Source organism: Cuculus canorus, chromosome 8 (assembly GCF_017976375.1).
Source record: "Cuculus canorus isolate bCucCan1 chromosome 8, bCucCan1.pri, whole genome shotgun sequence".
Taxonomy (NCBI): Eukaryota; Metazoa; Chordata; class Aves; order Cuculiformes; family Cuculidae; genus Cuculus; species Cuculus canorus.
In genome coordinates this window covers 12,347,143-12,373,646 of record NC_071408.1, presented here as the reverse complement: position 1 = coordinate 12,373,646, position 26,504 = coordinate 12,347,143, and the positions used below count along the sequence as shown (strand labels likewise).

General features: G+C 35.6%; 2 protein-coding genes across 5 annotated transcripts in view; both read left to right on the top strand.

Annotated features, from left to right (window-relative positions):
- LOC104054725 (regulator of G protein signaling 18) overlaps positions 1-23,433 on the top strand; it is a 46,609-nt gene extending 23,176 nt beyond the window's left edge. The window contains exons 7-9 of the mRNA XM_054073419.1: positions 303-563; positions 19,426-19,527; positions 22,135-23,433. Of these exons, the coding sequence (XP_053929394.1) occupies positions 303-506 (204 nt within the window). The 3' untranslated portion in view covers positions 507-563; positions 19,426-19,527; positions 22,135-23,433. The remainder of the gene's footprint in view (positions 1-302; positions 564-19,425; positions 19,528-22,134) is intronic.
- On the top strand, positions 39-25,135 carry LOC104054754 (regulator of G protein signaling 1). 4 transcript variants are annotated; one of them, XM_054073416.1, is made up of 6 exons: positions 40-563; positions 19,426-19,527; positions 22,135-22,218; positions 22,843-22,904; positions 23,456-23,619; positions 24,387-25,135. In XM_054073416.1, exons 2-6 carry the CDS (start codon positions 19,520-19,522, stop codon positions 24,579-24,581), a joined length of 513 nt encoding a protein of 170 aa, XP_053929391.1. In that variant the 5' UTR covers positions 40-563; positions 19,426-19,519; the 3' UTR covers positions 24,582-25,135. The 4 variants fall into 4 exon arrangements, with proteins under 4 accessions (XP_053929390.1, XP_053929391.1, XP_053929392.1 ...); XM_054073415.1 differs by lacking the exon at positions 19,426-19,527 and having other exon boundaries at positions 39-563; XM_054073417.1 differs by lacking the exon at positions 40-563 and having other exon boundaries at positions 9,656-19,527.
- Positions 25,136-26,504: the final 1,369 nt, after the last annotated feature.

Genomic DNA, 26,504 nt, shown 5'->3' with positions numbered 1-26,504 from the left:
TAGGGTCAAAACCTAAACCAATGATGAGTAACTTTGTCTCTTATTTATTCTTTGGTAATCAGTATGTCATACAATTTAGCTTGGCAAATAGTAGAGAACTATAAGCAAGGGTGATGCAATCTTTTTCAGTCAAATAAAATAAGGAAATTGGTATGCTAGAAAAACGGAGGGATGACCAATGCTTATTTGCATCAGCTGGGGTATTTAGGAAGAAATTTAAATGCGGACTGTCCTGTACACAAAAAACCGTCAGCTTTCCAAGTCAAATCGTCAGTGGTTTTATGCCTCTTTTCTTCCTGCAGATTAACATTGACTTCCATACCAAAACTCACATCTCTCAGAATATCTCTGAGCCTAACCTCAGCTGCTTTGATGATGCTCAGAGGTTAATCTACAGTCTCATGGCAAAGGACTCTTTTCCCAGGTTCCTAAGGTCAGAAGCATACAAGGAACTAGCAAAGAAGCAACAGAATGGAAATCAGAAGAAATGGTTCCCATTTTTGTGAGAAAATACACTGAGGGGATTATGAATTTGTACACGTTGCCATGGCAATCGAGTACAGGTAATATTTTATTGATATGAATGTACAAACTAGACCTAAGAATTGCCTTTTCCAAGCTTGTTTCTAAGTAGAACATGCACAATGTATCTTCTAAGAACACTGGAGAAATATTCAAGAAACAGGATGGAATACTTTAAGACATCTGGATACCTTTTTAGCAAAGAAGTTTGCCATTGATATTTTTTCCAGTGCTTGTTTTATTTGTCAAATTATTTTCACATTTTCAAGAATGTTCTGGGTTTCTGTTGATTTTTCTTTAGAAGTATGCCTCAGAAAATGAATTCCCTTCAGAGGACCTAAATATCTTTACTCATTCATTCATTCATTTCTTTCATCATCGTATTTGTAATTTGTAAAAAAATTAAATCCTCTTATAAACATATTTTATACCAATTTCAAAACAGGAGATGTAGAAATACACCTATTTAATAAATAGGCAGCTGCTTTGTAACAAATAATCCTGGCATTTGGAGCAAATTAATGTTTCATAATAGAGCTATCTTCAATGCCTTCAATTTTCATTGTATTTCATTTAAATTCTTGTTGAAAAGTCTCATTTATTAATTGTTTAGGCATTTTGGAAAAAGCCTGAGTAAATCTTCCTTTGCATTTTTCAGATAATAATGAATTTTCTTCGCTTTTCCAAATGTATCAGTAATACTGTCCCCATGCACTCATGAAGAAGTAAGGTCAATAATTATTACCATTTTCCAATGAAATGCAGATAAGTAGAAATGTAGGCATCAGAGAACGACTTTTAGGCAAGTAAGGATGTAAATCGAAATTTATTCGTGGTGCTATTTTTCAAAAAAGCAAGATATGATAGGAGTTCAAGTGCAAGTCTTTGGGTTTCTCTAAATGCCACACACTGATCTGTTCATTTCTAGTTAGAGGATTTATATGCATATATCTAGGTGAAAGAAGGAACTGTGGCATAGTATTGAAGAAAAAAATATTTTAATCCATATGTGGCAGAAAGAATTTCATTATGGAAAGCATAATTCTAAATAAAGAAACAGTGATACTCTTTTTCTAAAAATAGACAAAAAACATTCATTATATGTGAATTTGATCCTTTTGATTCTTTTGCTTTTGAGCTGCTTTAAATATCCAGGAATCTCCCTGTTTGGATTTCTGTTCATGACTTCTATATGCCATCACATCCTCCATGCAAAAGACCCCCTCTATTTTATCAAACAGTAAGGAAAAAATTCATTTAGACAATAAAAGCTATCAAGTAGTCTGAAAGCCCCATTTTTACTGCCTTTGGTTTTGTACTTAGGTTAATGTCCTGCCACAGTTTATATAGGGACATGTAGTGTAAAATGACTATTCTTTTGATTACGCATCATTCTAGTAGGACTTGTCCCTGCCCATCATAGGGGGGTTGAAACTAGGTCATCTTTAGGGTCCCTTCCAGCCAAAACTGTTCTATGATTCTATGATTCTGTGATCATCTTTTATATCAGCTAGCTTCTCTTCTTGATGTTTGCATTTCTTCTTCTTTTCTTCCTTGCCCAGTACCAGTGGTTAACAGAGAAATCAATACAATCACTGAGGTTGAGCTACAAGGACGATGTGGGTTGTTTGCAGTCCCACAGTACCTTTCGTTTTGCAATGATGCTTCAGTGGAAAATTGCAACTTCCTCCTGCAGCACAGCCTTGGTGTCTTTTGTGCACCGGGGGATTTCTGATGGGTAAAGTCACAGCAGGGACAGCAAGCAGAATTGTTGAAATTACATCATTTATTCAAAAATGTGGCAAGTCATTTTCTCTTCTTATAAATACAATTCTCATTTTCAGAAGAGAAAATTCTCACATATAGGAAGAAGTGAGATCATGTCACATTTCTTAGTAGAAAGCCAAAAAAATTCTGTTCTACCCATCATTTGGGACTCAAGGATAAAAAAAATTCTTTGAAAATAGATGTCTGATCATGAAAGCACACAGCGCTCTCTCTGCTTCTTTAAAACTTGTACACTTCTGACTTTACTCCATTCCAAGTAGAGCTGGAAAGTAGTAGAAAGATGGCTGCCAGGAATCTCTAATTCCTGACTGTTAGGAAACACAGCATAAAGAGAAGTTAAAAGTATACATATGAAAGTTAAACTTGATAAAAATAATGTATGCTATTGTTCTGATGACTATATAAAAACATTAGGAGGAAACATTATGACCACAACTGCCTGATTCTCTATGACCAAGAGCATAATTATTGTCATTCAAAAGAATAGATCATTCTCACCATTTTAGCATTTGACATTCATTTTAATACTTACATAACAAAGTTTTAACACGTGTAACACATTTTCAATTAATTTAGAATGTTTTAAGAGAAAAGTACAATAACTGCACTTTTAGAGGTTTTCGCAGACTCAAGTGTGAATTAGGAGTATTAATCCTAATAATAATAACCCCCTAATTAGAACTATGCTAGTTTTAGTTCACTAACAAAGTTAACTAAACTTAAGTTGTTGATCAAGTCTTTCAATGTTTTTATTAATTAATGTTTCAGATGCTTAAATATGAGATGAAACTTTGCAAAGTTTAAGTAAATTATCACTATAAATTCATATGTATCAAAAAATAATTGGATGCACATTCACAATTAATTCTTAAAAACCTTAGAGCACTCTCTGGCTATATCATATGCAATTAAACAAAAGAATCTGCAGTGTGTTGAAGTGGTTTGGAATCTAACAATCAAATTTCTGAAAGCTTCTATAATATAACTTACTACTAAAGCATTATTAAAAATCCATCACAGAAAACATCCTGATCTGAAAGGTGGGAGACAGTAGTCTTTGTGTCTCTCTCTCTCTCTTTTTTTTTTTTTTTTTTTTTAATGTATAAAACTAATGCTTCCTACTTCTACAATGCCCAAAAATGTCACGGACTAGCATCCAAACTCTGATGATTTGATGTAGGAAAAGGTAAGGCACTGAAGTGTGATTTAGAAGATTTAGGCTGAACTTTGCCAAAATCCTAGAGCTTCTATGGGCTTCCAGCATGAGCTTCACCCAACTGTATAACTCATTGCGCAGCGGCTATGTAATTGAGAAGTAACCTCCATTTTCCATCAAAATATAGTATGTTTATGCCCTTTAATATCTAGGATCTATGTTCAGATTTCAGAGTAAAGGCACTTACCACCGGAGTATTTTAATATCAAAGCCACTAAAGTTTGAAAAACTTGTATATAAATTTTTTGAAGAGGAGGCACAACTACTCTTATAAGTTTGAACATCACCTATTCCTGTGGTGATAACACATGAACGGAAATATTTATCCTAATAAGAGCTCTGAGTTATGACGCGAAGACAAAAACACAGTGCTGCTAATACTGACTATTACGCGTTCAATCTTACAGAAGGCATAGTGGAATTTTTAGGAAGGTTTTGTTAATGCTTTTTTTGCTAGCCTGTAATAAAAAGAGGAAGAAAATACTGTTGCAGCTAAATAGAAAACACTCATAAAAAGTTGCATTAGAAACCAGGTTTGCATTCCAAGTCTCCAAATTGTTTCACTAAAACCCAAAAAGTAGCTATTTGCCATACCCCATGGCAAATGTTCCACACACCCCTCCCCCCTCGTTTACAAGTCCAGGAGAGGCAAACCCCTGGATTCTGAGAATAATTTTTCTTGAATAATTTTTCTTTTCTCTTTCAGTACAAAAAAATAGGCTTGAAAAAATATTCGACCAAATAGGAATGGTAGAAATAAATGCAAAGTTATTTCTTAAAGCAAAACAAAAAAGCCAACTCAATTCCTTCATGCAGTTCCAATCCTAAAGCTTCAACAGCATCTGGGCTCACAGACCCCATCAGATCCATCATGCTTACATCACAACAGGACTGGTCCAGATTAAAATTAAGACATTATATTATAATAATAAAATATATAAGTATAAAATAATAAGCATATAAATAAATATAATAAATACATAACCATAATGCTCAACTCAGGACTGATATCAGGATCCCAAAACTATAGACAGTATTTCCAGTGGCAGACAGGACTTTGCAAGATAAGCCAGAGGAAGGTCCCCTCGTCAACTATGTGGCTGTTAGATTGATGCAAGATAATACAACTCACTAAGTGAACTAGAAATATAAAATATCCAGAAGTTCTGAAGACTACAGGCAAAAATCAGCCAATTTTTACTAGAAAAACTCCCTGAATTTTAGGGAAGCCTACCTGCTATGTCTGAACTTCACTGCTGTGTCTAAGAAAAGGAATCCTACAACACATAATTTACCTCTGCAAAGGATAGCCAAGTAGATTAAATTAATGAGATCAGTATAACATCTTTATTTCTGAATGACAATTACACCTGTATTGCTGATGAACTTTAAAGAAGTTTTTTAATCTTCTTTAAAGAAGATTATGGATCTGCAAAATGAAGTGTGCATTCTGCCTTTCAGTATACAGAAAAACAAGGGGAGAAAACCACATGAAAAAAGGCATTGTCACATTTGTTGACACTGGTTAAAGGTCTCATGTAGCTCAAGAATATTTTCCATGTTTGTTAAGGAAGAATGAAACTGAGTAATGAAAATGAGATCTGCATGCATATTCTCCTTCATTCAGTAAATACAGCATGATGTGCTGTCTCTGCGCTGTCTAGGAACAGTAATTGTTTGATATTATAATTTTGAAATAACTTAATTTGAAATACTCATTTAGCAATGGAAAGTATGTTGAAGAAATGACAAGTAAAACTAAAGTTATCACTAAAAGCTCTACTTTGAATATCCTTAAGCTGTACATTTTCAGAGAAAATATTTCCCAGAAAGGTTTCTTTTCCTTACGCCTTGGAAATTAGATATATGTATTCTCACACATTTCAGAGGAGACACTGAGTACTTTGACTTGCAGTGAGAAGAATGGGGCGATACTAGAGGCGAACGATTCTCTGCCTTTTTTTTATATTGTTGCTATGGTTTCTAGCTGACATTTTAATTTCTCTGTCCTAAATGAGACATTACCTTGTATTTTTTTTCTATACTGCATGAGTTTAGTTATTTGCATATAAAATGAGTAGTGCTGGATTTATCTCTCAATCCATATCTGTTTCCCCATCGCTTTGCATGTAGGTTATTTTTAGTTCCATGATTTTTTTCCCTACTGTGTTTGGCAGTCCTGGAAAGTCAAACAAAAGCATGTACTCCATAAAAACTCTAGGGAAATAATTTTTTTCTAATACAGTGGTTATAACTTAAAGGCTTATAAACCAGAAAAGAAAGGGGGAAAATATAAATCTTTAAATAAGTTATGTTTCTTGAATAGTTTCAAATATACTATGCTGTTTTCTAAATATAATGTTTTAGCACAGAGAAGAGGGCAGGAAGTAAAGAAATCATGAAGAAATACAATTTAATATTTGGGATAAAAATCTGCTTGTTCTTATCCGTGTTGGCAGCAACATCTCCATACTTGCACAAGGGATATAGCAAGGCAGGATAGAAAGAGATTACACGGCTCAGTTACCCACATTGGTCAATCATCCCTAGGTCAAAGCTTCTTTGGTGAGCTGCACTGTGTTTACATTTCAATTCCCTACTGAATTCCAGTGTCAAAAAAACTCCTATTAAAACTGTATTTACTTTACCCTCTGAAAATAACTGTATTATGTTAACTTCTGGCTGCGGAGTCTCTAGTGTTTAAACTACTACCACATCTAAATAATGTTATTAATAGTTCTAATCTAGTTACAGATATTTCTGCCACTAACCTAAGCAAGTACCCAACAGCCAGGGCCTTTGCTTCTGAACAGATAAAAGATAAAGATTGTAAGGAAGCATAAATATTGCAAACTCAAGAAAGCTCATTCTTCATATAAAATAACAGAGGAAGCTCCTTTGAAAGGCTGAACTAGTCTGATATTTAAAACATCATGTTCAACAGAGAAAATGCATAGGCAAATTCAGACTGAATGGATAGACAACAGAAAACCCCTGAAATGTTCTTGACACTGTAAAACAGCACTGCATAAACTAAGAGGTATCAGCTAAAATGCCTATCACCATTAAGTACTTTATCCTCTAAAAATGCAGTTTCAGGTCCACTGTATCTATGGATTTAACAATTACAAAAATAAAACCTTTTATTTCCTTCTTAAGAGAGGGATTTTGTTTGTTTTTCCCTTCTAGGACATATGGAATAGAATTAATTTATATGTTACGGTCCTCTCTGAAAAGAGATTTTTATTCGTTGAAGTTCATCAGGCAGTTCCTAGGAGTTGTTGCTTACCAAACAGCTTACAGGAGCATTGCAATCTGTGCTACAAAATTACCTGGTTTTATTTTTTATCAAAGTTGTATCTTACATCTTCTTTTGTAATAAATTTCAATATTGTTTTGGTATTATTTTAATGTCAATTATATATTTAAAATTATCCCATGAAACAATCTTCTGTTGTCAGTGGATATGGAAAAAGAGAAATGACAAGAGGAATTACAGCCCCTTAGAGATCTTCTTTGAGTTCTTCAATTATATAAAAGAGAGAGAAATTAATATGCAAATTAATATGCACTGCAGAGACACAGCAGAATAATGACAGAAAATATATATGAGATTCAGCTTCATAAATGCTCACCTAATCTATTTAACGGAAGAGAGTTTGAAAGGCAGCCCTTTGGGCAAGATATATCCAGCAATATTGGAGGACATTATGCAGCTTCGTATAAGCGCTTGTTTATTTAAATGTATGTATTAGCTTATCGAAAAACACCTTTCAAAGATCTGAACCAATGGAAAACCTTCATATAATTCCCTTTAGGCTTTGGCTATGATGAGGAGAATAGAAATTTAATTCCATGGGCATGGCTTGGCTTCAAAGACTGAATGCAATGCATATGGATCTGAATATACAGATATATAAGCAGTTCTAGATATATAAGCATGTCTTAACAGGTTACAGTCTGGAACCATTTAGGGCTCATTTTTTTTCAAAATACTGTTAGTGTTCACAAGGCAGAGAACCATTGCTCTGCAAAATTTTCCTACACTGGCATTTTGAAATTGGAGGCACCTAACTTATATCAAAGATATTAGTGAATGGTGAGAAATTCAGTGACTAGAAAATTAGGACAACAGACGTTTGATTTATGAAGAAATATTAAAGAGATGATCATAAACACAGTGTCCCAGTCAAGGAGATGTGAACCATATGTGTTAAAGCAGCATAAAAGCAGAAAACATAGAGCTTGATTCAAGGAATGAGAGTGATGGATACAAAATACAGATTGAGACTTCATCCTTGTTTATCCTGAGGGAAAGGACAGAATTCCCCTGAAGTGGGACATTCACTGGAATAACAAACAGATAATGGACCAGAAAAGAAATGTTCACTGGCACAGCAGATGGGCTTCTCCACTAAATATTTCTTTCTGCCCATATTTGAGTTCAAGCCAGGCACCACAGCAGACACTGAACACAAAGTTGGTGCTCAATTCCCATAGAGCAAAACTGCCCAGGTTTCTTGCTCCCTTGACTCCTAAGTATTGTGGCGTTTTCAGGGAAATATCTTTATTCAACTGTCCTTACCGAAGAACTGGAAAATATTGCAGTGGCTAATATATGTGAGAGGGAAGGTGAAAAATCAAGACAGATATGAAGATTAATTTGCATATTTAAGCAGTAGTTTAGGAGGATGTTTAATCTGCTTAACTTTCAGCAGAGTATCTTGAGTTTATGGCAGGAATGCATGTTGTAAACATCAATGTCTGTTGAAGCTGCGTAGGCAGACAGACCTAACTGCTTGTGCATTTATAGGGGCAATTCAAAATTCTGCTGAGATCATCTCTGCAGCACTACGGTGCGTTATCTTGAAAAAGAGGCATGTTTTATATCCACATCTATTTTACGTTACACCTATATTAAGAAAGTAGTTGCTTTGATACAGTAATTTCAACATCTTAACAAAACACCGTGGTACCACCTTGTGGCAGTTTTTTAGATAGTGCTGTTTAGATAGTGTGTTTAGATAGGGTTAAGACTGAATGATTTTTAAAAATTAAGTCATAACAACTAGCATTTGCTCTGATTAGAGTTTTGAGCTATGTTCAGAGGCATCTTCATCCTCTTAGCAGTTAAGAATACATTATGGATTTATAGGTCTCTGTATTATGAAATATTCAAAGTAAATTTCAAATGTATTTCAGTGGAAGCTGGATATCAGTATTCTAACATTATCAGAAAATCATTTTTTGTGTGTGTATATATATATATATATATAAAATATAATATATGTAATACATATATATAAGAACTCACCTGTTAAATTTTTCTAGTCCAGAGTTATGCATGTAGTCAAATACTGTCAAAGCTGGGAAGCAAAAGGACATTACCAAGGGAATTTCCTGACTCCATTGAGGCTGTCAGATCAGTGACAGCGTTTCTATCTCTGGGCTTCAGAAATAAAACCAGAACTCTTTTGAGGCATAGCAATGGGAGAAGCCACCAGGTAGATGTCTCAGGTGGGACTGAGTGACAGCTCCTGTAACCACATCCCTGTCAGTGCAAACTCAGGAGGTTGCTGAGAGGATGGGGATCAGCACAACACAAGAGGGAATTAACAGACATGGAGGAGTTAAAAAGTAGCTTGGAGATTAGGCATGAAAGACCCAATTTGAAGCAAGGGCTTTTGGCTCTGTGAGGTCTACTGCTCTTCCAACATCCTGCTTTCCAGCTGAAAACCAAAGGGAAAAGCATGAGAATTACTTGTTACGCCTATTGATTAAGGTTTGCAATGAAACATGATCAGGTGTTTAGGTCAAACTGAGGAGAAAGCATAAGGCTAAAATATAAAGAAATACAAAATGCAAACAAAGGCTCTTGCACCTTCTCAAGAACACACTCCCTTTGCATATCTTCCTGTCACAATTATCTAATCTCTCCAACCCAATGTCTTTGTTCTCTCTAACTCAGAATCATATTAAAAAAAGATCATAAAAAGAATGCCCATCTCGTGATTAGGGGAGCACAAAGACTTTCTCCTGAAGCAGTCTGATGGTTACTAGTTTCTGACAGAATAATCAGATATATACTTTTACTATTTTCTTCATTTTTAAGAGGTAACCTTTAAAAGCCCACACCACTATGTTGTCAGTGAGCTTCACCGCTTGTTACTATAGTAAAACATTTTTCCACTAAGTGGGCACTTATGTAACTGGGACATTTGTTTTCCGAACTTTCTTATGCCTACTCTATGAGGCAATCGTTGATTCTAACTTGTCAAATAATCTTTGCAAATACACATCATTTATGGTAGCCCATGCCTTGATGTTTTATTAAAAAAGTCGTAACTCATGACAAGAGAAGTAGTAGAAAGGGGAGATATATTAAGCTTATTAAAGGAAGGCTTCTTAAACAGTTTCTTTAACCTTAACATATTAAGCTCCCATTTATCATTTTATGCTGTATACTTGTAATGGACCACATCACACGTCATCTCCTCAAGAAAGAAGGCCAGTTCAGAAAGTAGACACATCTTCACCTCAGAGCTTCTGAGCAGAAAGTCAAGTGCCTGACTGTGAAGAAATCTGAGGAAGAGAAGGGACATTATCAGAAAACACGGGTATGACTGCCTAAAGAAAACAGCAACATAATGAAGCACAACAGAATCATAGATTACTTTTGAAACCATCTTAGAAATCAGTTTAGATTTATGAAAGGAGATAAGCATAAACACTATTTCCTTCATTTGTGCTCCCACAACTACAGGATTAGTGATAGGGTTATGATCACAACTGTAGGTATCCACTTGTGCACATGGAACTGGAACTGAAAACTGTGAAGGCTCAGTAAGAAACTCTGACACAGGTCTCAAATACTTCCTTCTGCTTTTTTTTTTTTTTCTTCCTACAATATGGAGGACTGGGTAAGGGCACTGTAAACTGCCATACAAAAACCATTGGCAAAATAGAGCATAGAAAAGTGACAGAAACACAAAACTGGAGGAGGCTTTCATCGGATGCACCTGTAACAGTGAACATTTTTTGTTGCTAACTTATTTGTACCTCATTCCTCAGTTTTGTATGCAAGATCCTTTCAATTTTGGATCTTGCAATCTATGCACAAATGAATAGTCCATAAATCTCTGCTTCAATATGTCATGTGATTTAATTTGGTCAAGATTTTTCAACAAAGCTTTTTTGATGGGAAAATTCCAAGCGAACACCCCAGATTTTCTTAAGAAAGAATGTTTCAAAAAGGGTTATCAGGAGATTTTCTTGGGACAAGATTGAAGGAGAAAGAAGGAAAAACTTTTCTTTATCATCCCAACATTTTCTCTCTCTTTTGAAGAGAACCAGTGTTTTACAAGCTAGGTTGGGACATACAGAGGCACATGCAGAGCACAGGGCACATATCTCCCTCACTTCAGAGACTTCTTGCCTTGTGACTAGGGACTGCCCGTCTGACTGGTGTGGGTTCTTCTGTAAAAGCAGTAGTTTCAGTTCTATAATGAAGTTACTGCTCATTGTTTTTTCTTAAAGTCAGATCCTTTGTTCCTAATTCCCATCCCCTCCTTTGCCTTTTGATTCTTGAGGTTCTGACGATGTGATCCTTCTGTCTGTCTACCCACAAAAAACTAAATGCTACTCAGTGTAGGGGTGATCTTTATGGCCTTCTGTGTTTTTTTTGTTTGTCTGGCTTGTGGGAGGAGGATGGAGAGAGCACACTGGCACACATTTGAGCCTCTTAATCTAGATCTATATAGATATATATCTACACAAAAAAAAAAACTCAGAGAGAAGGTGGTGGCTTGCAAGGGAGGTATCTACCAACTTGCCCACCTACTAATACATGTCTGAGACAGCCCTCTGTATTCTCCTCCTTGCCACTACTGAATTGTCATCCTGGCCAAGTCTGGTACACGATCCCCCTTTCCACTCAAAGACAATTCTTTCTTAGACCGAGAAGTAAAAATCTAGCTATGGCATTTGCAACTGCATCTTTTTAAGAGAACACCGAAATAACTGAAACCTGTTTTCCTTATGGAAACATGTCTTCTACTCTCAGTGTAACAAAGTCTTGCCTTGCTGTAGCCTACCATCTCACCCTTATGTAAGACTCCATTCCTTACACCCACAACCCTTATGTTTCACCCTCTCCTGTAGACCTCTGGGAAGTCAAGCAACAGTAAAAGCATCATGTGGTTCAGAGATACTGCATTTTCTTTGTCAGCAGTGTATCAAACCCGTCCTCCTCTACCTTTCAGAAAGCCAGAAGAACCATACATGCATCCATCTGTAAAGTTCACTTACAATAAGCTCCAAGCTTAAAGAATTACTATGCCATGTGGCCAGGCAGGTAGAAGATAACATGACAACTAGGATTCCTTGACTTGGGAACCAAGTTTGATAATTCATTAGTCTCGTTCTTCATGAAGAATAAGATCATCCAGGAACAGAACCTGGATTCAGTCCTGTTCGCCTGGTTACATACAGCAGCTGATACTGGCAGAACCAGCATCTTTGAGGACTCTGCCTCAATGACTCAAATCACTCAAGCACAGGCACAAAAATAAAACAAAGAAATGCATGCTTTACCAAGGTTTAAAGGGACAAAAATAACAGTAGTTTGGAGTAAAGTGGGCTCAGACAAGACTCTGTAAGAGGTGTTTTACCTCTGGAATCCATCTTAAAGGTCTTCTCCAATCTAAATGATTCTGTTTCAAAAATTAAAGTTTATTTTAGCTACCAGCAGGGGACAGCAAGGCTTTATACATACACGGAGATTTATCTGCTTTTCTGCTTCTGAGTTATGTTCAGTCTTTAAATATCATTGAGCAAAGGCTTCTGAAAAGGAAGAGTCGTGAGAGCTAAAATTTAGCCAGAACTATAGGATACTAATGATACGGGCCCAAAGGCTGTATCACAAGGCTTAATCTTAGATTAAAAATGCAATGACCATCACCCTATTTTACTCACCAAAATATCCAGGGAGAGATTGTAAAATGAATATACTTAGTGGTATTTTAAATGCTGCCTGGAGTCCTACTTGCCCTTAGTTGATGTTTCAGAAGAGCAGAGACCTGTACATTCAATATCATAGCTGACAGTCTTACACCTTCAATATTTTAGGGCACCTACAGTGATAGTAGACACTAGTAATTAGGCAGCTGGCTCATACTCTCTGCCTCTTTGGACAGAGAAAATGTTTAGAAATGCATGAAATAATTTTTGATCACAGCTGTCCTTCCATGATTTCATTTCCGCAAGATTTGATGACACTTTTATCACGAAGGAATGGCAATGTTTCTACTGCCTCCATCACAAACTGACAAAAGGCTGCACTGACTATGTGTCCTAAAATCAGGACAAGAGACTCCTTATTTAAAGGTGTAGTGAAAATTAAGGAGTCTTCTTGTCAACTTTAGCACGTAAGAAAAAGAGTCCTTTCTGAAAAAATATTGATAAAACATTTTCAGTTTGTTAAAAATATTCTCAAAAAACATGCACTACGCTGTAAAATCTCCAAAATGAATGGGACCATCTCCAATTAGCTATCAACATAAGCACACACTGTGGATAACAAAACTGCAGTATCCTTTGCAGAATTAAAAAAGGAAAACTACTCCTGCTCTTCATGTACAAAACCGCCTTCTTTCTAATCCATGAGCTGTTCACGTGTCACCCACAGTGAGTAGATACCAGACAAACAGACTGTAACTCAATAATCCATATTATGTTAAAAATGCATATTATATACACACACACATATTCTCTGCATTCCAAATGTGATTTGGGAGTTCATTTTTGTACTTTGATTATTCACACAAAGAAGTATTAATGTCCTTGCATATAAAGTATGCAATAAATACCATCCCATACATCCCTACCATTTCCAAATTTAAAGAGCTTATAGAAAGAACAAGTGTTGAGGTCCAGCAATCTTCTTTCTAGTAAAAGAACAAAGATTTTCAATTTTTTTAATCAGCCAAGGAACAAATCAACATATAACTTAATCACAGCTTACAACTGAAATAAAAATACAAAAGCAAGACAAGTTCAAACTAGAACGAGACACACTTTTAACGACACCAGCACGTTAAGATATGTTAGGCTTAAATATTAAATCAAAGCCGGACAGCATTCTAAAGAATGTTCCTCTTGCATATGATGCTGAAGTCTTTATTTGCAGCATTTCAAACTGGGTCATCAAGGTCTTTAGGGGGTTGAAAACCTCTCAATCTATTGCATGAATTTCTTTTGCAAGTATTTAAGCCCTGTATAATCTTATCATTACCTCTGTGATCTGACATTTAGAATTACTGCGCTACTATAAATTTCATGAACCTCGTAACTACTCACTTGGACTTCAGAAACATCAGAATTAGTTGTTGGTTTATTGCCATTCAAGATGCAAGGTGTGATCTTAACATTAATCAAATAATGCTCAAAAAGAGAAAATGCAGAGCACTCTGGTTATTGGACATTTATTCTATGATATACAGTGTTTACTGTTAACAGTTAGAAACAGTCTTAATCTTCTGGCAGTTGTATTGTTTTGTTGTCAACACGATTTACAATGACTTGAAAAATCACACGAATGATTGAGTAACTTGATTAAGGAGCATTCCTAGACTTACACTTCTACAGAACCCAGTGAAGACAGCTGAAGTTCTGACAGCTGAACAACTACGTGAACATAACTATGTCATATTACTAAGGTATTTTTTTTGTTACAGACTTTACCTTTGCCTTACTATCTGCAATGAGAAAATAAACTCCGGTTTTAATATAAAGCTGTATAAAGATGAACTGGCTATGGTATACTTAATATGGAAAAGAATGCATATGAATGCTTGCACAGGATTTTAATTTCACCTACAATTGGAGTTGTAGCTCTTTTAGACAGGACAGACTTGTCCCCATTGTGTCTAATTAAAAAAAAAACAAACAAAGCAACACATCAGTAAAGACTGTAAAGACTGTTTGACATTTGAATTAGGCTTTTATGTAGTCTTATCCAAGGCAAAGGTTAGTAAACTAAAGAGTGTTTATAGACATGTCAATAAGACTAAAACCCATACCAGTTTTGTATACTGATCATCTTTTCTATTTTCCTAGACATCAGGATTATCAGAAGGTCACAAGTATTTCTGCCACTCTGCATGTGTAGCTGTGTATGTAGGAAATGCTTTATGCCCTTCCCTAGACAGCAAGAGGTTTGGTACATGGCAAATATTACACAGAGAGAAAGGAGAGGAAATCTAAGGCCTTTGTGACTCAGTGAAAACCTATTTTCTTATCTTCCAGTAATTCTGTGGGGAGGGAGACAGGAGAAACTTAGGAGGGAGGCATTAACTTTGGATACAGCAGTGTGATTTGTGACTCGTTCTTCTTTTTCTTGAAGTTATTGATTTGTATAGAAACTCAAAATGTATCTTTCAGTCTAAAATATTTCCTTTTATAGTCTTGTATAAATATTCCCCAAATGATCTCACCTCTTTCAGAAAATAAGTGTAGATGGAAGCAGATGGAGATCAGTAGATGGAGGACTTTATGGGGCAGTGGCCAACATTTGCTTCATTTTGTGGTGGGAATTGAATTCCCTTTATCCTCTGCCTTCAGATTTTCTATACTTTTTCATCAACTGTTTTTATCAAAATATTTAATCCAACCAAACGTTTTTCCCACACTGAAATGGTGTTAGGGGGACTTCATGAATTGTTGCAAATTTTAGTCTGGTAAAAAGCCAAGCTAAACCAAACCTCCTAAACTGCCTCATCCTCTCCATGCTCTAAACAGGCACAAGTTACATCTCAAGACACAAATAAATGTCTTATACAAATAATTTCAAATTGAAATTATAAAAGTTTAGTTTAAACTAAAAATTGATCAGTTATGCTTTTTTTTTATATCCTACCTTTTATGTTCATGAATCACAACTACGTGATTGAGCTTAGCGGTATAATAATAAGAATATAATGGACGCATTTTACAGAAATGCAATTTAAATATATTGAAAACATTTCTTTCAATGTCAGGCTTAAAATCTTTTTCATCATTTGATCCAAATGCTAGAATAACTGAATTAAAAAATTCATTTGACCAGGTCTAACATACGTAGAGCATAACCTCACGGTTAACTGTAATTTGTTAAAGTCAGTCAGGGATAGTATTTTCTTTAAAAATCAGACTACATGTACTGAAAATACACACACTGGTTGCTTTAATATCTCACTTGAACTACATCCCATCACACTATAAATAAACAGAAAAACATTCTTTTTAGAAAATTACATTTAATGTAATTGGAAAAAATAGTGCCAAAAGATGCAATAAAAGTCTATTAAATATGTTGATTTATTCATATGAGGAGACTGCGTAAGAGCAGACTTGTGTCTGTCCAGCAAGAGCATGTGGTTATGTGGGACATATGTCTTGAACGTAGTTTTTCAGACTACTTGTAGCCAATTTCCTTTTTTACGTTTGATCTCCTCTGTAGTGTGGCTCTGGGTGGAAGTCTTCTGCTTCCGTTTTAAAAGACTGACTAATCAGTCAGCACTCATATTACTCATTTCACTCAATTTTTGTAATCTGATAATGAAAATAATAGTAATAAAAAAAACTGTGTAGGCAGAAGACATTCAGGACCTATCTGATATTCTATTTTAATGATGGGACATTTTAAGAGTATTGAGGAAGAATAATCTCCCTACATTCACCTTTTAAGTGAAAGAGCAGAGATAATAAATAAGGAAAGCAGTAAATGTAGTCATGTTATGTGTATCTAAAGCTGTAGAAAAGGACGTAAGGAAGAAAAAAAGACTTTTGGTTTTAATTATGTGAGGAGCAATAAAGCAAAAAGAGAAAACACATTTTAAATGATGACCAGTACCTTGGAATGGAGAAAGGTATCACAAGAATTTGGTACATCCACCTTTACTTACCTATTGGTGGTAAGTAACTATCACTATGCTTGATAGTGTTGGATCAAAGCCTATGTCCCAGGTTTTATGACAATAAAGGCGACCAAATTGAGCAGATTTACCTCTTCTTTCACAGATGTTTGCTACTTCCTTCATTCTGAAGTGTTTTCCTTTTGCTAACCCCTAGGGATAGCAGCTGCAGATGCCCTGGTGGCCACAACTGCTTCAGGGGGTTTTGAGAGTGAAGCGCTATGCTTCAGATTAGGTGAAAAAGGAGAGAGGAATGCTTTACAGCTTTGATATTAACACTAGAACAAATAGGTTTGTGCAGGCTAAGTTTTCTGTAGTTTCACCACTCCTAGAGCCAATGTATAGTAACAAGTAGGTCTCGCTATGACCCTCAAAAGACTGAGAAGTTTAAAACTAGAAGTCATCTGTTTCTAAAATCTCACTTTATGTATCTTCGGCAAGTTTTACATTTGGGACAGTGCGGACTTACTTCACTGATTTCATGGAAATCTTCTGTCAATGTGAGGAAATTTCAGTCTAAACTCTGCTATCAAGTTTAGAGAGAAAATGAACGTAACAGCTTCTTCCTTGTCTCACCGATGTCTGTTGACCTGAGAAAGTAGAGGGTATGGACTTATTCACAGCACAGCTGCAGGATGTAAGGAAAAAGTACATTCTCACACTTTCATTCCATTTTTTGTTCTTTCTTACCAGCTACTTTTTTCAGTCACCTGTTACCACTACCTCACCCACAGTCCTTTTGCATAGTGCCATATTACTCAAGTTCACATGCAGTAATAATATGATAGGAAGGCTGAGCTGAATAGATCTCTCCAGCACTGAAGAGATCCAGGGTGATACATATGTAAAAATGTTTTTTTAGATAATTATATTATTTGCTTCTTTGTCTTTGCATCAGCCCTCACTTTATTCCTTGAAAATGCAGGAAGCAAATACTGTAGTATTTAGTATATACAGTATATTATACACTGCAGTATGTAGATTTAATTCAGCAGTATTGAATTAAATCTTGTGGTTGTTTGTCTTTGGAGAAGAAATCCTCAAAGAGATTCTTTTATAGTGCAAGTGCTCTTACTTCTTTATGAATACAAAGTATAACAGAAGTTAAGCAAATAGAAAATAGATATGTGTAAGAGCCACTGAAAGCAAGAAAGTAAATTCACAGAAATAACATTTGCGAAATAGAAGAATAGTCTGAAAAGCTGTCTGGTCTTGAACTGAGCCTGCCAAATGATAGATTGGCATCCTCATTCAAAAATATAACCACGAGCTTTGTAAACTATATATTCCAAGTGTTGTAATGTTCTGAGATTTGTAATAGCTTCTTAGGTTCTGAAGTCATATTTTTCCAATTGTTTTGCTTTGTGACTGGAAACCACATGGTGCCCTAGGCTCTGTTATACAGCAGCTCCCTAATATTTAGAGTGTTCCATAGCAACACACAGTGAGATTTAACCATATGACAAGTGAAAGTGCTGCTGGTTATTCAATGAACATGAGAAGAATCGAAAAGTAAGAGGTTGACTTGTAAAAAAGAAATCTTTCTACAATAGGAGACAAAAACAAGTTAAAAAAGAGAACAAAATGCAAACAATATTCTTCAAATGGTGCAAGTAAATGTTAGGTCTCTCTCTTTTATTATGACCTCATTTTAGAGGTGGATGTGGATGAAACATAGAGAAACAAAAGTATTAATAAGAAACATATGTATTAAATATTCAAGGTTCACTATTTCTTTCTTTTTAGTATATTCTGCTTATGTCATCTGCAATGACCAAAGTCAGAGTGACCATGACAAGTAGATTATGCATTTTTCCCTCAGCAGTAATAAGACACCATTATTTCACCATTTTCAAAGCAGCAACATTTTTTTGTGAAGGGGAACCTGCCATATTTGAGATCCTAAGCAAAATTTAACGAAGCAAAATCATGGAACAGATTGCCAAGGGAGGTGATTGAGTCACCGTCCCCAGAGGTACTTAAAAGACAAGTAGATGAAGTGCTTAGGGATATGATTTAGTAGTGGACAGGTACGGTTGGACTTGATGATCTCAAAGGTCTTTTCCAAACCAGGGATCCTATGATTCTATGATTACAATAGGAACAAAATTTCCATAGGAAAAAATCCATGAAAAATTTTTTCATAACCAATAATCATCTGAAAAATTAGTGGCACGACATGGAAATTCACTAGAGGAAGACAAACATAAATTAGGAAAAATCCTGCCAATTTCCACTGGTAGGAGGAATTTTATCAACAATCTTCCACTATTTATCTGTGCCCTCTGTTGCAGATGGAGACTGTTATTTACCATTCAATTCAGAAATTAGCTTTCTTATTTGCTGACTTGTCATCTTTACTTATTTTTGTCCTTAGGTCTCAATATGTATGTTAAAAAGTCCAGGACACCTTTGCTCCACTTTCTTCTGCCTTTTAACAGAGAAAAAACCCCACCACTATACATTTTTTACTGAGTTTCTTCCTTCTGAATAATAGTAATAAGAGGAACTAACTGACAACTAAAAAGAAAGAAAAAGCTTCCAAGCTAGGGAAGTGTCTTTTACCATTACAATTAAGGGGCAGATTTTCAACATCAGTCTTGCTCCACTGATTTTAATTCAAACTGCATTATTACCTGACTTGATTTTTTCTCATTAAAAACATTTTTTCTCATTAATTAGGTAGGGGCACTATTCTGCAGTTTCTATAAGAACAAATGCAGCAAGTGTTAGTATTTCAAGGGCATGAACAAACATGAAAAAAAAGAGAAAGTCATACATGAGAAATCTAAGTAATTTCATTTTCTCCATGTGAATATTCCTACATTAACCGAGTTTATAGTAAAAGTGAAGAATGTAATCAGGTCCTAAACAATTCTAAAAATTAGACCTGTGCTTCTATAGGTAATAATAATAATCTGCTACGTCACTCTTATTTTCTGGTTGTAGGACCAACAGTGCTTTTGTATCACTAAATACAGCTTGTTCTTCAGTGTTAAAGATGGCAGGCAAGATTTGAATGAAAAACAAGAAGTGTCTTTGAATGGACTTGTAAGTTGCAAAGGTGCTTTCAAGAAATACTAATAATAAAACACATGAAAAGTTCTACAAATATTTACTAACAGCTATGTTTGCAAACTGCTGCAAACAGTTTGATGTTGTATATCACAGGCAGAAAAAGAGAGCTATTCTACTTACATTACCTCTGATATCCTTTTAGAACTGAAGTTATAAATACACATATATTTCCACATGTTTTTACAAATATCTTACACTCAAGAGAGAAAATATCAAAAAAAGTATTTTTTACTTCCTTTTACATTGCCTAGGCAGCGCCAATCAAGAGAAGAGCTATCTTTATAAGACAGTTGTTATTCTGCTAACTCAGATCAGCACAAAAAAGTTCGGCAGTTAAGAGCAAAACTATCATTGTCATGAAACTCAGAAGGTTTCATTTCCTGATGGTCTTGTGAAACCTTCCCTCTAGATTTGGTTATCTTGTTTTGCCCACTGAATTTTCTTCTGTTCATCTTCAAATTCATTTAAAAAATGAAGGGAATTTTTCACGTATTAAAACTCACCTGGTTTTCAGTACTGCCATACCAACATGTACAGCATACAGTCGATGGGGAATTCCAGAGCTACCAGCATAGAGCCCAAATTGCAGAAACAGCAGCTTTAATCATCTATGGAAGTCACAGAAACAAGGCTGAAATAATCAGCTTTCACCACTGGTGGGACATAGTAGTTATGCTGTTTTTCAATAATGACCTATTTGAGGAAAATCCATTCTGAGGCTGTGACAGTTCCTCTTTAGAACAAAGATTATATTCGGTACCCATACCAGCCAAGATCTGTAGACTTCCAAACAGATAATTAGTGAAAAACTGTACAGTGGTTTTGAATGACAAGGGTCCACCTTTCTATGTCCTGTAATTTAGATGTGAATAGAGTTGTTTCCCACACGCTTTAGAGATGAGACAAGTACTTAGGGACCCAAAGAGGCAGATATGCATTTCAGTAAAACCACAGGCACCTGCATAAGCTCTGTTCCTAAATCTGAAAGGAAAAGGCATGTGAAGGACAGATTAGGCTGTTCTTAATTAAACTCATGCACCAAGGACTTTGCTAAGCACTCAGACTGACATCCTGAATGATACATGCCTGAAAACTGGTTCCAAACATGGGCACTGGTAGCATTTGGAATACATTCATGAATATTTGTCTTGTCAAACATAAAACAAATAGTATAAACAAATTTGTTCATTACAAACAACTTGTTTTACCTAAAAAGTATATGATCAAAAAGGAGTTCAGTTTTCAAAGAAATGTAGTAGACTTGCATTATGAAAATATATTTCTCCCAAACACATTTTAGTGTTCACATTATCTTTACAAACAACAGTTCTTTAAGTTAAATCAAGTTAATTGCTTAAGATTATGGAGGCATTCCTGCAATATAACAGTGTGTTTCCAAATAATCTGACTAGGTAAAACTAAGCAAAATTAAATAAGTTTTTGCTCTTTCAAAACCCTTTTCCATAAAGTTAACTTTTAAACATTTTCACAGCACATGGATCTAAGCAAATCAGATTCCTCCATATGACACAGCATTGTAGAGCAACTGGTGACTTTCAAATAGCTTGATACGTATAGAATATTAATACTAGTATATCTTGAAGTACTATATTCCAATATTCCACTGAGCCCATCAAATCAATTGTAAAGTATGTAATTTCAGAACACAGGCATGTGGCACGTGAATTTTATCAAGATAAATCTGCAGTATTTGCAGCCGATTTGATAAAACCAAGAAGTACCAGTCAGAAAGGGACAAGAATTCAAAGTTCTAGAGGGGATTTTTTTTTTTTTTATTGGTTACACAGACATACACAGACACACAAAACAAACCCAAAGTAATTCAGCCTCATCCGGTTTAACCTCAACCACGAGACACTGCTGTCTGTTTTCTTTCTCAAAAGACTCACGTCACTGTGCACTGAAAAAGGGAACTTCCACAGTTTGTGGTGAGGATACACGATAAACAGATCTGTTCACACCAAATAACAGGGCTGTGTGCGTCAATAAAAGGAGGTAGCAGAGTCAGTGAACTGGCATTTTGTGCTTGGAGGATTAACGTTGCAGAAGTCACCTCACACTAAAGTTAATTAAGATGCCAGGATTTTTTTTTCCTCACAACAACATGACTGAATTAAATGAAAAAGGCGACTGCAAGCTTGCAGAAGGCAAAATCCATAAAAAGAAGCAAAAGGCTTTGTAAGTATATACATCTTATTAGGAACTCTAATGCGTTAGAAGTGAAAATAGCACTAGAGTCTTGGAGATTAAGAATTAGCACCGTGTTTCAAGCTAAATGACAGCAAAGCCTGCTCATAGACTAGGCCTATATAGCATTATTAAAAATAATGAGCTGATGCATACCAATGAATTGATTCCCTTAGGCAATCAGGAGCAGATTTTGAATACACTGGGAGCCTCTTAGACTTCTGACTAAGTTACTTGGATATGTAACTTCCTAGAGTTCAGACACAGGATGGAGCTGTTAGCCTCTGTTTATAAGTTTTAAGAAATTTAAGTAGAATTGAAATGCAACTGCAATTTTAATGGATTACAAAAATGTCTGTTTATTAATTTCAGTGGTGCAGATATCAAAAATTATTTGAGATGCATGGTACCGCATATCGAATCTGGGATCAAGACTTCTAACTCCAGAAATATCATGTAAGTACAGAGATACACCAAGTTACAACAAAATGTAAGTATAGCAAAATTACTATCTTAAGCTATCTTAATTTTTAAACTACTTTTAGAACAGATATTGTAAGAATGCCTAGAATTTCCAAAGTGCAAAAAAGGAAAAGTAGAAACCATTCATGGAGTTAGAAGTATTTCTTAGTGATATCTACATCCAACAGTAAAGTAGAAGACACTTCAATTAATTCTATTTCCTTCAAAGGAAAATTTTATCTATTGTCTAAAGATTTACAAGGAATGATGCTTCATACTTAAGTGAAGAGCAGTGGTATTATCACTCATATTTCAGGATTATGGAAACAAGTACAAACACAAAATTATTTGGCCATAGTTACAGTAAAAAATCCTCTTGCAGGGAACTGAATATAGGATAAAATCATATTCCTTGATTTTCCATCTGTCTGATTATTTTTCTCAATATGGGCTCACCTCCAAAGTCTCAGATTATGAGAAAGCCATAAGTTCAATAAATACCTGGTACATATTCCTAGAATAGAATAATAATAAACTACAGAGTGTGTCTCCTTTAAGCATGCAAATAACACCACATAGTTTCTTACCTAAAGTCTTTCATTTTTTTTGTTACCATAGGCTTTCTGCAGAGGAAGTGTTACAGTGGTCCCAGTCTTTGGAAAAGCTTTTGGCCAACCAAAGTAAGTCATTACTTTCTTATTACTTCATTATAACTTTGTTCTTATTCCAAGGCCAAAATTTAATCTACTCTCACCTTGTAGGCAAAACTGTAGCATTCTGCAAACACCACCAACCAATGGCCAGTTGCATTTCAGTAAGCTACAGCTTCAGTGTAACATGGCTACTCAGTTTTGCTTCCAAGTTCATTATTTGTCTTTCCATTTCCTATTCCCAGTATAGCAAATAAGCCCCAAATAGCTTAATTCAGTGCTTTTTTTTGTCAGTCTTCTGTCCTTGCATAACGCACCAGTCTAACTTGGAATTTTCTCTCCACTTATACCATAATATGATCCATTTGCGGAGCACTAGAATCTATTGACACATTTTGGTACCCAAGTTCTCGATCTAAACCCCAATGAACGTAATTAGGAAGACTCCCATCATCCTTACTATTGGTGTATTTTGGCAAGATTTTCTAACACATGCTTCAATATTACTCCTGCTATTTATTTTATCCTCTCTGGTCACAACTATCATATTATAAATGACAATATGTTTATGTTGGCTTTAGGTGGTCAAGGTGTCTTTCGGGAGTTCCTGAAGTCAGAGTTCAGTGAGGAAAACATTGAGTTCTGGTTGGCTTGTGAGGATTACAAGAAAACCAAGTCTGATCACTTACATGGCAAAGCAGAGAGGATTTATGAGGAGTTTGTTCAGTCAGATGCTATTAAACAGGTATGTACAAAATTAATCTGTCTAGTGTTGCAGTACAAGGATTCTGGAAAAAGAAGTACATTTCACTGAGACGCTTATACATTCATTCAGTTATACAGGAAGAAGACATAGCCATGTTTTCATGAGCATACTTGCATCATTACTGTCTTCAGCTGGGACATTATCAGATCTCACAAGTAGAGTCACACGATACAGGCCAGTACTTGGGAACACCACTAGCAGAAGCTCAGCAGAGCTGTTCTGCTGTTCTCAAGTACTGCCCTGCACAGCTGCTCATCACATGATACTGTTCCGAGTCAGCCCAGTTTGAACTACTGCTGGTGATTGGAGTCAGATACTTAGAGAGAGCTTTGCTAGTAGGAGAGCATTGGACTATTTGTTGTGTATTAAAAAGATGTGGACATTCTGGAGAATTAAAAGTTGTGTATGTTAATCTTATTTCAGACTGGAGACTCTATTCTACACAAGGTCTCCTAATGCTTTAATTTGAAGTTAAATTGGAAGTTGTTCCTTTACTTACTCCTTTCTTGAGCTGTATTACTTTTGACTCCACAAGAAACTGCATTTCTATAGTAAGTAGCAATTTTTATGCAGATAAAGAGAGAGATTTTATGGAGATAAATATTATGATACCCCAGTTTTGCAGTTCTGATATTGAACTACCACAAGTCCTAAGGTTGCAAATTTGTTTATTGACAAAACAGTGATAGATACAAAAAGAGAGTATATTTTCAAGGTGTGAGAGGCATTTGTTTTTCACTTTGCAGATCAACATTGGCTATCAGATGAGAGAAGCAACAGCCAAACGGGCTCAAGATCCAACATACACAAGTTTTGATGAAGCCCAGAAAACTGTGTACATCCTCATGGAAAGGGATTCATACCCCAGGTTTTTGAAATCCAAAGCCTACCTGAACCTTTTGAATGAGCTGCAAACCAGCACTTCAAAAGGAAGTGTCTGAGGCAGTGAAGAGACAAGTAGAATCTATGTCAAATATCCTGTGGAAAGATCCTTCACGGTGGTTGGATCTTGGCAATGAAAACCCCTGCCTTGGGAGGTGTATGAGGGAGATTCAAACAGCTCTACAGCCAACAGAATGCAGTATGAAAGCTGGCAAAACCATTACAAATGTGAGCAGCACAGGGAGAAAATCCTCTCCTCCTACATGCCATGGAATCAAAAGAAGATAGGAGTACTATTTATTGTTTGAACTACACTGTGAACATTGAACCAAGTCTTATATCCCAAAGAACTGATGATTATTAGGAAGTGCAAGACTAATAAGCTGAGCATTGGGAAAAAATTATCAAGTACAGAGGAAAAATAAGGATGATTGACAATTTTGTGCATAACAAGAAAATGCCCAGCCAAGACTGATTAATGTTTTTTTTTTTTAATTTGTGAAGCATTAATATGTGTGTGTGCAGCTCCGTGATGCTGTTGTGCTATGCAAATATAATATAAATTGACACGTTTTAAACTGTGTGTATATTAAATTATTTAAGAATTACATAAGCTGTTCTTTCACTGGGTTTGTATTCAGAAAGGTATGAAGCATCTTTCCTGTTTAATTTATTGCAAAATAACAAGCAACTCTTCAGTCAAATCTAATTTAAAGTGAAGTATTATTGTCATTTTACATCTTATTTCTGTGATTTTCCCGTCATAATTACTGAAATATTGAAACACATGGCTCCCTTTTGTCCCACCGCGCCACCAATATTTGCATAAGGAGATGAAAAGTAATTTCCCACACAACTTTTTCTCTTTTTGTACCCATTTTATACAACCATAATCTTGGTTATCTAGAATAGGTGATCCTGACCTAGATAGACCTATCCTCACAACCCCAAAAAAGAAAACAGAACAAATAGAACCCCTGAAGCAGATCTAAATTTCCTTCCTATTTTCCATAATCTTCTAGCCACCAGTACCTGAATCAAATCTCAAATACGGAAACCATTTCATCATCGACCCCACAATTCAATTCATTTCAATACTGATGATGTGCTGAGCACAGCAGATCACCCACGCTTGCATCAGAGAGAGACAGTAACTGGTGAGACTCACCAGCAGCTACATTCCTTGTGATATTAGTACTACTCAACATAATGTTGGCAAGATCCAGCCTCTAATTTACAATATCAGTGCTAGCAAAGGAAATTTCACTGCAAACGTTGCTTTAAATTTACTCTGCAAGATATGCAATTTTATGAATAGCCTATACTGCAGTATGTACTGATGAGAACTAAATCAAAGAAGAAAAGTTACCATTAGACTTGAACTATGTAGGCACAAACATGAGCACTACCAAAGCTGAAGTTTTTAGCATTTTGTGACATTAGAGTTCAGAATGAAAATAAATCAAAGTGCACCTTGGTCTTGAGTTTTCATCATGAGACAGCTATCGCATGAGTGGAATACAAGATTTTACCTCACCCTTGCAGATTTTCCATTTTCCAAAATAACATTAACTTAGTAATGCACACTGCATCATTCTGTACCAAGTGGAGAAGCTGCAAATCTACAGACATCATCTCATGAGCACAGCAGATTTGGTTCATACTGCCACCCTTTGAGGATCTTTTATGCTCCCTTGTACGTCCCTATCTTCAGTGCTAGAGGCAAAATTCTACTAGAAGAAACATAACTAGGTGGCAGTTGCTGCCAGCTTCCACTGTCACCTACTATTTCAGCTGGAAGCCTCTGCAAATTACATCTTCCTACTCTAAAGACCAGCAAATGCAGAACAAAAGAATATAGTCTTGCAGTATTATTTTCCTTTGTTAATTCTGTATAGCTGAGGGAGTCTTTGACTGAATGCTCCCAAAACAATGTAAACCAGTCTCCAACTGGCTCTCATACATGAATTAATTTTCCATGA

What these genes read in the sequence shown, in the direction of transcription:
- LOC104054754 (XM_009555809.2), top strand. Translation starts at nt 21,650, where the DNA reads ATGCCAGGATTTTTTTTTCCTCACAACAACATGACTGAATTAAATGAA. An exon ending in TCTAACTCCAGAAATATCAT is followed by an intron (nt 22,219 to 22,842) that starts GTAAGTACAGAG and finishes TTGTTACCATAG; the next exon opens with GCTTTCTGCAGAGGAAGTGT. An exon ending in AGTCAGATGCTATTAAACAG is followed by an intron (nt 23,620 to 24,386) that starts GTATGTACAAAA and finishes TTCACTTTGCAG; the next exon opens with ATCAACATTGGCTATCAGAT.